At 41.0% G+C, this 14,524-nt stretch overlaps 1 protein-coding gene across 10 annotated transcripts in view; it reads right to left on the reverse strand.

Moving 5' to 3' along the window:
• ANO4 (anoctamin 4) overlaps positions 1-14,524 on the reverse strand; it is a 211,002-nt gene that overhangs the window by 133,481 nt on the left and 62,997 nt on the right. For all 10 annotated transcript variants that reach the window (XM_030002886.2, XM_030002885.2, XM_030002894.2 and 7 more), the window contains one exon: positions 853-1,059. In XM_030002886.2, the coding sequence (XP_029858746.1) occupies positions 853-922 (70 nt within the window). In that variant the 5' untranslated portion in view covers positions 923-1,059. The remainder of the gene's footprint in view (positions 1-852; positions 1,060-14,524) is intronic.

The raw sequence follows: 14,524 nt of genomic DNA on the forward strand, positions 1-14,524 counted from the left end.
CCCAGGACACCCAGGTAGCTGCATACAGAATGCATCATGCCCTTTCCTGGGCAGCAACACTGGAAGATTACTGAGACCCTTCAATATAGGAGCTACAGAACTGGCTTCATGAGCAGCCTTAATTTGCTCTACTCAGGAAAGAAATTTGGAGTTTAATTTTTACTGTGCAGAATGACTGAACATGGCCAGCACAAATGTACTCCCCTGTTACAAGAAAAGATACTTCTAAAATAGCTCTGGCAATTAACATAACAAGGAATGAACTCATGATGTCAATTAGAACTTGATGGTTCCCAGGAGATTCTGGCTTTCTTTTAAAAAGTTTCGTTTTGTTAACCAGTTAACGTATGTTGTAAAATCTCCTTCAGATCTAGAGTTTTTATTTGCCTTCTAGCAGCAAGACTTTGATCTACGCCCTGGATTGTGCCTTTGTTCAAAACCCTTAGTGTCAATTACTGAGTTGCACGGGGGATGCCTGTAGCCTCTAGAGCATTGCCATTAGCTCAGGGCTTATCAAAATTAAATATATATCAGGGGAGCAGTATTAAAAAACAATAGCCCAAAGCTCTCTGTGCATTAACATTTTGGATACCACCACGTTGTATGTTTTTTTTAAGATTAAACTTACATTTTTATTTCCCACTTTCAGCTGTCCCCACTATTGTTACTTCCTATAACCTATAACTGACAAAAACATACCAAATATAGACAAAACATCAATTGATAGCTCTGACAATCAATAGATTGATCTCCATGCAAGCATGACCTGATGCTATTAATACCAGCTTCACAACATCATGGCATATCACATGAGAAATGGAACTGAAAAGGTTGTCAAGGCAAACCTGTTACCTGGCTGATGGGTTTTTGCTTTTCCACCAGTGACTGCCGAAATACTAGATCCAGAAGATGAGGCTTCCATTTTTATTGACCTTCTGACTTGTGGGAGTGAAGGATGCCCAACCACAGGCGGACGCTGTGACACTGGGTAGCTTGCTGCAGTTCTCCTCTGACAGATTGGCGCACGCTTTTCAGCCCCATGAACAGATAAACTTATACCTGACAGGAATAAGAATTAGTACCGTTAGATACAAGAGACCAGCACAGAATAACTAAAATATAAAAATTGCCATGGTTTAAAATGGAGCTGTAACAGCCTTCTTGAAGGAAAAAAAAACAAAACTACAAAATCATGAATTTTCTATGAAAATTAAAAACGTAAACGTCTTTGCTGCTGTGCTGCAGACATCAGAGTCAGCCACACTAATAGATATTTAAATTAATACACAGTCATGGTTTACTGCATTACTGGCCTGCAGGAGGAATTATCTTCCATTCCTTCAAAAAACACACACGGCTTACACAGGACGATATTAATGAGGTAACTACCACAGACTTTATTAAATGACAGTTTTCTGATTGATGGACTAGAACTTCGCAATAATAGTTTCTTTTCTTCTGAGCATTCACAAGTGTTAGGAAGCCTCATCACATGGAAAAGATGCTACACGTCAGGTAGTAACTAGCTTTTAAGGAAAAAATAAAAGTCTATTCTGAGATAAACTGTAAGGCTACAAGCAACAATTACATGACCTTAAGCTTGAAAAAACAATTCCACTTTCACCAGTCCTGCGGAACATTACCTACAACACTGGAAATTGTCTTTCACACCAAACATTCTCAAATCGTCACATAGCCAATTTTTAAATAGAAATTGTGATGAAAAACAGGCTTTACTTTTCCAAAGAGAAAACCAAAGTTGAAATTTCCTATGCGTCTATTGTACAGTCTTGGAAAGAAATACTATCTTACAGTAAAAAAATGCTGATTCTGACTTCCTCATGTTCACATTGATACAAATGCTCCAACTCAATTTGAATTACTCTCAGCATGCTTTGGTGAAAACCTTTAGACAATCTCTTTCAGGCAACAAAGCTGAATGATAATTCTATGCTACTGTTTTACGCTTAATTTAATTGAGACTCCTACTGCTTTTATCAGCAACCACTCTTTGTTTTAAAAAACAAATGAAAAACCCTAACCAGATACAAATGGGCAAACTGAGCAGCAGATGGAAAAGTAAGCACATTGTAAGTTGCAGTCACTCAAAATCATTGGATATCACTGATTAGATTGCTCATGTTTGTGAAAGGGGTCCCTCACTGAAACATCCAAGAAAGCCTTAATGACTCTGCTCTTCCAGATCCACTGAAAGTCAACGTATCTGAACCTCCAGGTCACAGAGGAGGTTTTGAATCTCTGAAATCTTAATATACTTCGATCCATAACGTACTACCAAGAAGGGAGTCGCCACTTCTGTAGGCAAATTGTGAAAAGAGTGGGGTCGCGCACGTGAGGAAAGGCCGTGCAAACGGCTCTCCTTTAAGAAGGCTCTGCGCCTTCAGAACCGAAGCTGCCCGACGTCGCTGCACGTCACCGGAGCTGAGCTCCTGCCGGAAAGCGCGACGGGACGAGGACTCTCCTGCAGCCACTGCTCACGCACCTCCCGGGCACAGGGCTAATGTAACTGCCAGCCGTTTGTAAAGACTGTTGAAATCGCATCTTCTTTAGCACGGACAGCAAGTCCCAGTCACCTTATTCAGTTGATTCATCTTGGGAAAGCAGCGTAGTCATCCACGTGAGCAGAATGACAACGAGCATGCCTGGACAACATATTTCTTTGACAACGTCTGCCGTATAGCTTAGCCATAAGGGCCTTCCAACAGTGAAAAGCTAAGCCCCAGCTGTAAAATGAGCTCTTTACTTCTTGTGCAGTCACTAGAACCTTGCGATGCTCAAAATATTGTGCAATTATCCCTAAGGTATTACAAAAATTAATCACAACTGTCTCCTTTTAGCATCACCACTGGTTGTCACATCATTTAAACCCACCATCCCTCTGACGCTTACAATGGAGTCAGTAAGTTATTCTACCAACGCTAAACAGGAACCTGGCATGGGCACTTACTTACCAGCTGGATCTCAGTAAGGCTGTGCTTTCATTTGGTGATGAAATGAGTGATCTATTTTAGGAACTGGTTCCAAACATAAACTGACTGCTACATTTCTCTGAGGTTCAAGTAAATTGCTTCTTCGCGTTCTGAAAACAGTCTATAAGCTCTTGCGCAGCTGTGACTCAGCTTCCTAAACTATTTGTGCAGCACTTTTTTCAGACTTCCATACTTCTTTTCCAGCACTTTCATAGTGCAGCCAGATCATTATTCCTAAGAACTGAAAAATTTGCGGATTGATCACATCCAAAATTATGTTCAATCAACAATTTGATTCTGTTTATATGCAACCTTTTGTTTCTTCCACTAAAGAGAGGTGCTATAAAATTATAACACCAAACTACATGAGGAAGAATGTACCTACATTACTGGAAATTGTACAGATTATTCTTTGGACATATTTAAAACTTAAAAGTGCTCAAAACCTACCATAGTTTACACCAAAGGTGTGTCACCAATATATTCAATTTATTTGTGAATGCTTCACCCCATTCTCCTTGCCACTGGCAGTTGTGTTTTTCACATAAGACATTCTTTTGACTAGGAGAGTGAATCTCCATTATGCAAGAGGCAAGTGTCCTTATTTAATTACCATTTCAGATTTTTCCAGAGAAAGACCAGATCTTGCTTTTCTTTGTACGTTTCTTTTGTTAAACTAGAAGTCTGCAAAAACATAATACAATAATATTGCAGTAAGCTGCGGTGCTACTTTGTTTTCATGTGGGCGAAAGTCCTTTTAAAAGAGGTATCAGCAGTTGAAAATACATCCCCAGATAACATGCAGAAAAGCAGAGACAAAGGGAGAGGTAATCAGAAGTAGAAAAGCTATTACGAATAGCGCATGTAGCTTATGGGAGATGAAAACCTGGTGAACTACTGGTGCTAAGCAGACTCTAGAGTAAACTCTCCCTATTCTTCCTGCAAATAGCCCACACTGCTGACGAATCCTGGGGTTTGTGGGTCAGAGATGTGAGAAAACAGCGCAGAGATCTCCTGAAGAGTAGATGTTAAAGTTGACATCAATTACTTTTTGCAGCGTGACAATATCCCCACAAGACATCTAGAAAGAAAGACAAGCTCTCCAGCAGCACGCCGCAGACCGGGTCTTCAATTAACGATGTTTGGTGGAGTCTTTCTCCTGCCTCCGGGCTTCGCCATGTAGTTGCTGACACCAAAATCCCAGCGCCATCGCGTGCCTGGCTCCGTATCCTCTGACTGTACCTGGCCCTGCAGCATGGTCATTTTTAAGTGAGCTTGGCAGCCTCCATACCTGGGTACAAGCACACTGGCACGTTCTGACAGCAGTATAGGTGCTACAAAAACCAGGAGTTTCTCCTGCCTCTCCCTCTGGCTTAAGACAAAGCATCACGAGCACCATTTCAACCCAGGGCTGCAGTGCAAATGCAAGTGAAAGACTTAAATACCGGCCAGTAGCCACAGCCGGCTGTTCACTTTGGAGGACTGGCTTCTGGACAGGGCTCAGTCCCCTGCACCTGGCTGCCTGCAAACCAAGTATTTAAGAGTGGGAACTAGAGTTTAGTGTTTTGAAGCTGGACGAGATTTGAGCCTTCAAGTATTATACGTATCACTCAGCTCTTTTCCTTTCCTGCATGCAGCAAAAATCCTTCTCTGTACTTTCAAATCTTCAGATGCCTTTCTCTTCCTTACCTATATTTCTATCTTTTTTTTCCTTATACAAGCTTCTCGTCTCCATGAGGAGCTGCTCTTCTTGTTGCCCTTTTGTTCTCCTCTGATGCCTCTGTTTGAGCTTGCAGGTTCATGTAGGAGAAACACCTTCACTCCCTTCCTACTAACACATCTCAGCTCTGCAGTTTGCCAGCAGGGAAGAGCAGCCTCTATCCTGCTTCTAGCTAACTTTTATTGCTCCCAGCTATGTCTTCTCATTATAATTTTTTCCAAAGCAACATTTCTCTTAGATTGAGCATATTTTGCCTCTTATAAAGCAGTAGTATGCTTATGACACTAAAGAATTTATAATGTTCCAGATAAAACCTGCATATGAGAACATTAAAAGTGGAGTATTAAAGTACTTTCAAGTCAGGAAGCAATAAAATCAAACATAAAGAAGAAAAAGGAGGGAGAAATTACTAAAAGTAGAACACACTACAGCATGCCTGCCTGCAAAGTTTTATGTGATGGTGATGTTTGTTTTGTTGACTTGTCAGATGCTAGAGTGATGAACGACCACTTCCTACGCTACTCAGAAGTCACCCTGCCGAGGCATCTGTTGGGGCATCTGCTTTGGTCACATCCTAGCCCTGGCTAGCAAGTGTTGTGCACCACACACCTCCGCATGGAGCAACACCTGCACCCAGTGGACCTCATCCAGCATGCCTGCGCTATTCCACTGAGCATAGCGCAGCGGCTCTGGTACTGGTGGAGATGGCTCTTGCACCAGAACTGGTGTCAGCAAGGCACTATATCCAAATTATTCTGTGCCAGGACTGAGACACATCTCCACTTGGGGAGGCATCGCCCTGTCGCAACTGTCAGGTTTGGGTCAGCCCCAGTTCTCTTCTACCCTGTACCGCTTTGGGGTACGAGCAGATATTTATAAGCTCTTTCCTGATGTGTCTGTCCCTAGCCAGAGATAGTATGAACAAGAATAAGCAATAGTAACGCAATGCAGAGTTACAAAGCTGTATAAACAATCCATTAGCTAACAGTGCTTAATTAGCCTCAAGTGCCCCGACCCGCTTTGTAGACCTTCTCTGGGATAACAAACTGCTGCTGGCAGGTGCAATAAGACCTTTCAGTTTGGTAACATCGGAGTGTCAGTGCTCATGCTGGAGACAAATTACTCCAGTTATTTCTCTCTTTTATGTGGGTCTTTTATTCTGTTTCAGCCCCATGTGGAGGCCTTAGGAGCAGACTGAGGTAGACACTTTCTTCAAAGCCCTTTTCAGAGCAGAGCAAGTGCAGAGGACCACACAGCAAGAAGTGAGGAAGAAAATCTCAGCTGCAGTGTCATATAGGGCCACAAGAAGTAAAGCAGCTCTGGAAAGCCTGCAGTCATCAAGGCACAGATAAGCAAGGTCATAAGGAAGCACTTTGGAAGCGTGGGCAGAGAGCAGAAAATGAGCCTTTAAGGTGCAGTATATAAATGGGCAAATTACATATTTAGTTCCTTTCAACTTTTACACCCATGAAAGGAGAAAGTGAGCTAATTTGTCCACCTTAAAAAGCTAAGCACCCTTTCTGCACCTTGTGCAAATTGCCACATTTTTCATTAAAGTCAATGATGCTCTGCAGACAGCTTCAAGCTTTGTCACCTTTTGAAGCTAGCCTTGATAAGGGGGAGCTCAGAAATGGCAAGCAGCATAAAAGGTTTCTCGTGCAAACCCAGTTTCATCTGAGACTCAGCAGAGAAACAGCTATGCTTGATGCCATGATGGACTCTTCTGCGTGCTCTGAATCCCGGGTGGAAATGAATGAGCATGAGAGAAAAATTCACCTGCTGCCCTCCGTACACATGCCTGAAAGCACAGTCTAAAGGCAGTTCCCTTTTTGTCCCCACTCTATGCCCTACTTAGATAACAAATACATCCAGAAAAGCATGGCTATCTTTCTCTACGCCTTGGGGAAAAAATGTTACAACAGCATTAGGATTCCCACATTAGATGAAATCATTTTTCAGAAGTTTAAATATCACATCTCTAACACAGCATCAAGTCCCTTGCCATTGGTAACAAATTATTCATGAAATCATATCTAAGCCCAGATTATGCTTCAAGTATAGCTTGGAAAATATTGAAACACTTCTGACTACATCAGATGTAAAAAAAACCCCACAACTGCAAACCTTTAAATAAGCAAACAGAAAAGCTACTAGTTACAGAACTTCCCTGGAACTGGGCTGGCTGGAGAGAAAGACTAATGGTGTGCATCTCGACAAGTTACATGTGTTCAGTTTTCTGAGTCTTTGCACAGTCCTCCCCCTCCCTTTCAAATATTGGAGAGATGACATGATTTTCAAGACCCATAGTAGTTTCAGAAACTGTTCCCTAAATGTTACTTTTTTCCCATTTTCTGTCAAAATTTTGTTCAGCTGGCTTCTGAATTTACATGAGTTTTTAGCATACGTAATTTTCCATGGAAAGAAACCACAGAGCTTAAATATACAGCCTATAAGGGAATAGCTCTTTTTCTTTGAAACATGTCATCCCAAAGTTTTGTATTGAAAGAGATCAAGAATGACCACTTCCCTTTACTTCTCTATTCTACTCATGATACTACAGAGCTCTATCATATCCCTTCTTTGTTATTTCTATTCCCAATCTAAGGAGACCTGGTTTACACTGCTGCTTCTCACCAATAAGTTCTTGTGTACTTCCAGTTATCCCTGGTCACTCCTTCTCTGTTCCTTTCCTTTTTCAAGAAATGAAGACTTGAAATGCACATTAAGAAAGACTCAAGAAGTAGCACCAGAAATGCCCATGATGTTCAGGCTGTGTTTTCAACAAGAATTTACACAGTGACACAATAATGTTTCTGGTTTTGTTCTTCCCCTTGTAATTTCATTTGCCCCAAGATACTTGTAGACAGTGCCTCCCTGTCACATTTGCCAGCTCTTCAGGCAATTTTCCAGTGAATCGCCCTCCTAACCCACCTGCTTGAGGTCCTTATGTCAAGCAAAGGCTGCAGGAAAAACACTGCATTCTTGCTCTCATTTGTATGTTGCATCTTTTTCCACTTCAGTTGCTTTCTAGGTCTCATGTTTATCACTTCTGCAAGAGCATCACTGTACAGCCCTTTTGTATCAGCAAAACAAATCTTCACAAAGGCGTATTACTTGTCATTGCTTTTTTTTTTTCAGTTACCCTCCTTCAACGGGAGGAGGGTAGCATCCTCCCGTGCCTGCCAGTCACTGGTGGTGGTAGGATCTGCGTTCTGAACTGCGATCAGAGGCACGTCCGAACTAGAACCAGGACTCCATGAAGAAGGGGCTTGTGTACACACACTGGGTTTATGCAGCTGTATCTGCACCGATTTAGAAACAAACAGTTAAAGAGCTGCAGACTCCAGAGGAACACAGGTTTACACTTGCAAATGGGCTTTAGGCCAGAATAGCTTATTCTCCCCTATGAAAGTGGCTACATTACCTGTGGTATAACTGCATCCAGTGTTAATTTAAGTCTGTCAAAGTCCTAATGAATAAAAAGATCGTGTTTACCTTAGGCCCACCATCAAAGGCTTGTTTTTATAGCCCCGAAGGTGGTTTATTAAATTACAAGAAGCTAGCATTCAACAGTGATTACCTAGCATGACTGAAACACTCCCGTAGTGCTCACAGGCATGCAAGGTAACAACCTGAAGTCATGAAATGTCACTGAGAGTCCTGCTTTAGTGGTCTACACGACAATCTGAAAAACCACTTGTCTTCCTTAGGCACGAATGAAGAGAAAAGCTTAACTAAGTGAATATAAAGGTCTTTTTGCTTGCTGTTGACTTACCAGTGATTGTCATGGGCATGTTGCAGGACCATGGTGCTGGACGCAAGGTGCTGCCTATGCAAGTCATACAAGCCCAGGAGAATAAATGGAACTTTTTCCCCAAGATGCCTAATTTGATTGATTTTTAAAGTCTTGCATTTCTACTTCTGCCTAACAATTCATTATTTAGTTCCTCTCTACAAAAAGAAAACACACTGTATAGTGCATATATGCTGCTATATTTTCCAGGCTACTGGGACAAGTGCCTAACAATTGTGTGTAAAATATGACCCCCTTCAGCTCGCCCAGCAAGCTGCAATCAGTGTTGTCACCATCCCAGCTGACTGAATTCTTACTAGGGTTGCCTGCATTTTTGTTATTGTGTTTATTACTATTCTCTTTTTGTTTGTTTTAGTATCTACTTTGATTTACTTTATTGTTACAACTGGACTTTCAATAGTGTTAGAACCACAGGCATTCTGAAGAGCAATTGGGGATGGGGGGAGGTGGGGTGGATTAGAAAAAAGTTCCTTTGTTTGCCCCAGTATGAAAATACCAGTAAGAAAGAATACCTTGTCCTGAAATCTGATAGACACAATGGAAATCAAAAACTGAGGCTGATAAACATTTTCAGTAGAATGTTTCTCTATCAAAAAATTGTCAGTTTGTTAAGAAAAGAGATTGTCCCAAAGTCAAGAAGTCAAGTTGCTGTCAAAAATTTTGTTTAGAAAATAAATCTGACCTTATCTGGACTGGAATATCCTGTCTTTTTATTTTGTAATGACCTGACACTTTGAAAAATGTAATCTAACATACCAAATAGAATACAAATTATCAATTAGAATACCAGTTGCCTCTGAGCAAGCCAAAAACCAACTATCATTTCAATTACTGAAACACCATCTGTAATACCAATCATCAATTAATGTTACTGTAATATACAAATAGTAAGAAATAATTCAAAACATGAGGTAAGCCAGAAAGCAAAACACATCAAAATAATAAAATGAAATACAGTGAAAACAAGAAGTCCAACAAAGTGAAATATTTCAACTGTCCAGAAGTGAATTCCGATAGAAATATTTTAAGCATTATGTTGAAAAGTGACTTCAGAAAGCGCTCAAAAGACATTCAAAGGGGGAAAAAGATTGCAAGAATATTAGAATTTCTGTGGATTGGATATTCTGGCTTTTCACTCACCATCTCTATAAGCAAGGGGAACAGACTTGCACTAGAATGAATGTAGGTTCATACAAAAACCCAACAGATTCATGTCTCGGTTTCTGTCACAATAAATAACATCATGTCAACACTTCTTTCTTTGAGGCAAAATCTACTTCTTAAAAAAATTGGAAGATTGGATTTATCTTCTCAAGTGGCACTTAGTGATTTGGAAACTATGCAGTAACTCTCATCTTATTCATTTTACTATACACGCACAGCATTTACTAGCCAAAAATAGACTCAGAACACCGAGATGATTTAAAACTTACTTTCACTTGTGTTAAGCACTGCATTCAAAACTGTTTTCTTTCTCAACAACTAGCTATTACTCTGATTTTCAAAATCAAGAGCATTCTCATTAAACCTGTCTGCACTAATTTTTAGCCTTTTGCCTATACAGTCTACAGTAAAAGGTAACTGCACACACAGCAGTGATATGTAGTACAAACATCAGGGCAAACCGCAATACCCCGTAAAACAAAGCACCGAGTCAAGTCCCAGATGCTTTTTACTGGCCGAAGAATAAAGCGAAGCACTAGCAGATATATTTTGAGTGTAGGTAGATTTAAAAGCATAGAATTCTTTTTTTTTTTTTTTTTTTTTAACATCTTAATGTGCTGCCTGAATGTCAACTGCTACATTTCAAATACCACAAGTCTCATTTTATCTCATTTAATCAGATATTCTCTATAATGCAGAACAGTGCAATCAATCTGAGACATCATCTGTGAAACAGGAAAAAACCCAAGAGACTTCACAGATGGGAAAAAAAGATAGCTCAGGATACATCTGAATGTGTCTGCCTCCACGGCGCAGACAGTAATGATTTTCAGCACAGCAACGAGGCTTAATTTAACTTTTTTTGCGTCCTGTGTCAGGGGACTGGCTCACCATCGGCACTCTCTCCCCGCTCCAGTGCCGGGCCAGCCCCAGCCACTCTCTCCGGGGAACCCGCGAGCTGCAGGTCGAACGTACACCCCTGCCTTCGCACAGCCTGTGCCCCGGCTACCGCGTCTTTTACAGGTTTGGCGTCAAAATTCTCTCTGCCCGCAGATAGCTTTATTAACCATCAATTGGCTTTTACTCTGATGATAATTTTAATTAGAGCCTGCGTAGTCAACATCTTCAGGGGCACGGGCTAAGACAACAGAAGTTACTCCTTCTCCCCCTGCCCCCAAATGGGAAAAATCATCTTACGTCCCATACTGCAGCAGAGTGTATTACTTGAATAAAATACTTTTAAAGTAAACGTGCATCTGGACAGGTGCGTATCTGACTAAACAGGTCACACGCGCTGGGTCAAGTCCAATGCCTTAAGTGGGTTTTTGCCCTCCGAAACGACTGTCCACCGTGGACACACGGGCTGTTCCTACAACCCGGGACCCACGGGGACGTCCCGGGTCCCAGCAGCTCGCACGCCCAGGGTCTGACGCTGGGGAAGGGGCTCTCGCAGGGGCTGCGGTTCGCTCTAGCGGAGCCTGGACGAGCATCGCTCCGCAAGGAAGAAGCGCCTGCCGAAACACCGACGTCTGGCGCCTGCCTCTTCTATGCAAAAGACATGTTAACGAGGGCCAGTTGTATCGGAAATTTTGAGGCATGTGTGCTACTCGTCTTTCTTTTGTGCATCGTTAATTTCCAGCACGCTCTCTCTTGGCAAGTAATGCTTTTGGTTGTAATAAAGCCTATGGTGCCAAGCTTTCTAAATGGTCATAAAGTGAGGGCGATCCCCAGAGGGGATGGCAGCTGCAGTGTGCAGCAGATGCCAGTGAAAATCTGTGTTCATCTGCCACCTCATCTTTCTGGCGAGAGTCCAGGCAATTAACAATAACAAGATGCTATTGAAAAGAATATGTAAACCTGCCATGTTCGTACATACGTTACTCTTAAGGATCCAAATGATTGTTCTCAACTTATGCTGATCTGGATTGAACAAAGCACAGGTCTTGTCTGTTTCACTTCTGAGCTAGATTGTATTTCTGATGGAAGACCCACAAACTCTGAAAACCAACAATAAACACATAAGGATTGCCTGAATTTGGCAGATCAGTACATAGAGGTGGAAAGAAGCGCTCTACTGATTGATACCATTTTATTTTCTTAAGCGCTATAGAAGAATCAGAAGAAATGGTAGGAGGCTGTAAAAATCTTGTAACTACATTGTAGGATGGGAGGTCTATAACATACAGATTTGTTTTTGTAGAAGGCACTCCATGCTCTAACTCATTTACAGAAAAACAGCCTTGTGCAAGGACAAGGCCCACCATTCTTTCACGTGTAAAGAATTCTGATACATTAGCAATTGAGAAAAACATGTGAAGTGTGCAAGACAGACTTTAAGCTATGTTTTATGCTCTACATAAAACTCTGGATGTTGGTTGGATGTTCCTAAAGGTTAAGAGGAGACACAGAAGAGATACAAATTTTCTGAATCCACCTAAACCAGCTTGATTATAGAAAGAACCTATAAAAAGAAATATGTGCCTAAATTTAGCTCCCGTGGCTGACGTCTTCTCAGTGAAAGGACATTCACAAATACTCTTTCATAAAACTTTTCCTTTCTTCACTCGCACCTCTGACACTCAACATCCCATTACTGTTCATTTCTCTTCAAAACCATGAACAGAAAGTACGAAAAAAAATTTTAAATCATAACACATATGTAACAAATATTGCAAATATTTGTAAATTGTATTTGTAAGTATTGCAAATATATTGAAAGTTGTATTTGTAAGAACATTCCAGTCTGAGAATGATGCTGAATTTGTTCTGAATATCACAGGAGATTTAAGGATTCAAAACCACCAGATAGTTAAGGAAGAGAGACTGTTTCTCTTCACAGATACCATTTTGCCCAGAGTCAAGAACATGCAGTTCAACAGATGTGTAGAACGCAATCTTCACAAACAATTCCTAAACTGAAATTTCATCACCAAAACTGCCTATAAAATCCTGAAACTTGTTAGTAGTGATTCTGAGGAAAGCTTAACATGTCATTAACTGGGACTGTCTTTGAGCACAGATATGAACAACTAAAGATGGTTGTGTACTCAGCTCCTGTGATGGTTTCCCATCCACAAAGAGAAAACTCAAATACAGGAGCAGCAGTGTATTGAGAAACAAAGAGAATAGTAAAGTCCATTAGTAGGGCACTTAAACCTAAAAATACTGATGGGCAGCCTAGTCAATGAAAAAAAGAAAAAAAAAAACCAAACAAAAAATAACATTGAAGCCTTCTGAATGCAAAATCCTTTTTTGTTTAAAAAACAAAACCAAACAAAAATCCCAACAACATAAAAATAACCAACCCAGCCACCTACCTCATTCCTTCCCTGGGTGAAAGCCTGGTTAGACATAACTACATAAAGCTGTCTTTTATACTCCCTGAAAAAAAGAGCAATGTGTGCCTCTTCACATTGGATCTAAGCCTCAGAATCAAAATGGCACCGAAAATCATGCATCCCACTGGACTCATCTCTTCCTTCTAATCCTTTCTGAAGGAAAGCCTAAATCCTGAAAAGGCTAGGTTTAGAGATAATGTTCTTGCTAAATTTCTATAAGGAGTTAACCACTAACCAGAAACATTTTTCTTCATTTACAAAGCAATATGAGCCTGCTTACGAAAGGCTATTAATGGATCACAGCAATCATAATTACAATTGCATGAACAGCAATCTGGAAATAGACTTCCAAAGATGATTTTAATGCCTCAATCAATAAAGTATATTATATGCCTAGGAGTGAAAGAAGAAGATGAGTTAGAATTGGAGTGGATGAAGGTTTGTGAGAAAATGAACATTAGATAAGAATATAATCTGTTAGAGAGTATTTCCTCTCAATTCCTGATAATGCTTATGACGTTTTCAGTCTCCTTATGCGACATCTCTCCTTGTTGAAAATCGGGCATGGTCTTCATTTTATGGCTACTGACAATACCTACTTCAGTGATCAAGCCACAGCAAGGAAACGATTGTTACACTCTCTCCCTTTTTCATAAACAGCTGGGTTTTGGTTTTGCTCCTGCCTTTGCAGCTGTCAAACTTATTCCTCTCATAATGCATTTTTCAATTATGGGTCCCCACCTGGACTTTTAAAAAGTAAATCTAAACCAATCAAGATAAAGAAAATTTCATCACCGACAATATTGAGCCTTTCTTTATTTTTCTTCTCAGCTTTTCCAGTTAACAATTAATTTTATAAGTAAATACATCAGAACCTAAATATTAGACCAAATACAAAGATGATTTCTAAGAATTGATAAGTCCTAAAAATTGCTGTCTGAATCTGCTTGAGATACTTGATACTCTCATCAGTCCCATAATGGCTTTTTCGTACTTACTATTTAATGGTATATGGTCAGAAGAAGCGTGACCAGCAGGTTGAGGGAGGTGATTCTGCCGCTCTACTCCAGTCTCGTGAGACCCCACCTGCAGTACTGCCTTCAGCTCTGGGGACCCCAACATAAGAAAGACATATGCCTGCTTGAGCAGGTCCGGAGGAAGGCCACCAAGATGATCAGGGGGCTGGAGCACCTCTCCTGTGAGGACAGGCTGACAGAGTTGGTGTTGTTCAGCCTGGAGAAGAGAAGGCTCTGGGGAGACCTTACAGCAGCCTTCCAGTACCTAAAGGGGGCCTACAGGAAAGATGGGGAGGACTCTTTATCAGGGAGTGTAGCGATAGGACAAGTAGTAATGGCTTTAAACTCAAAGAGGGTAGATTTAGATTAGATATTAGGAAAAAATTTTTTGCAGTGAGGGTGGTGAGGCACTGGAACAGGTTGCCCAGAGAAGTTGTGGATGTCCCATCCCTGGCAGTGTTCAAGGCCAGGCTGGATGGGGC

Source organism: Aquila chrysaetos, chromosome 26 (assembly GCF_900496995.4).
Source record: "Aquila chrysaetos chrysaetos chromosome 26, bAquChr1.4, whole genome shotgun sequence".
Taxonomy (NCBI): Eukaryota; Metazoa; Chordata; class Aves; order Accipitriformes; family Accipitridae; genus Aquila; species Aquila chrysaetos.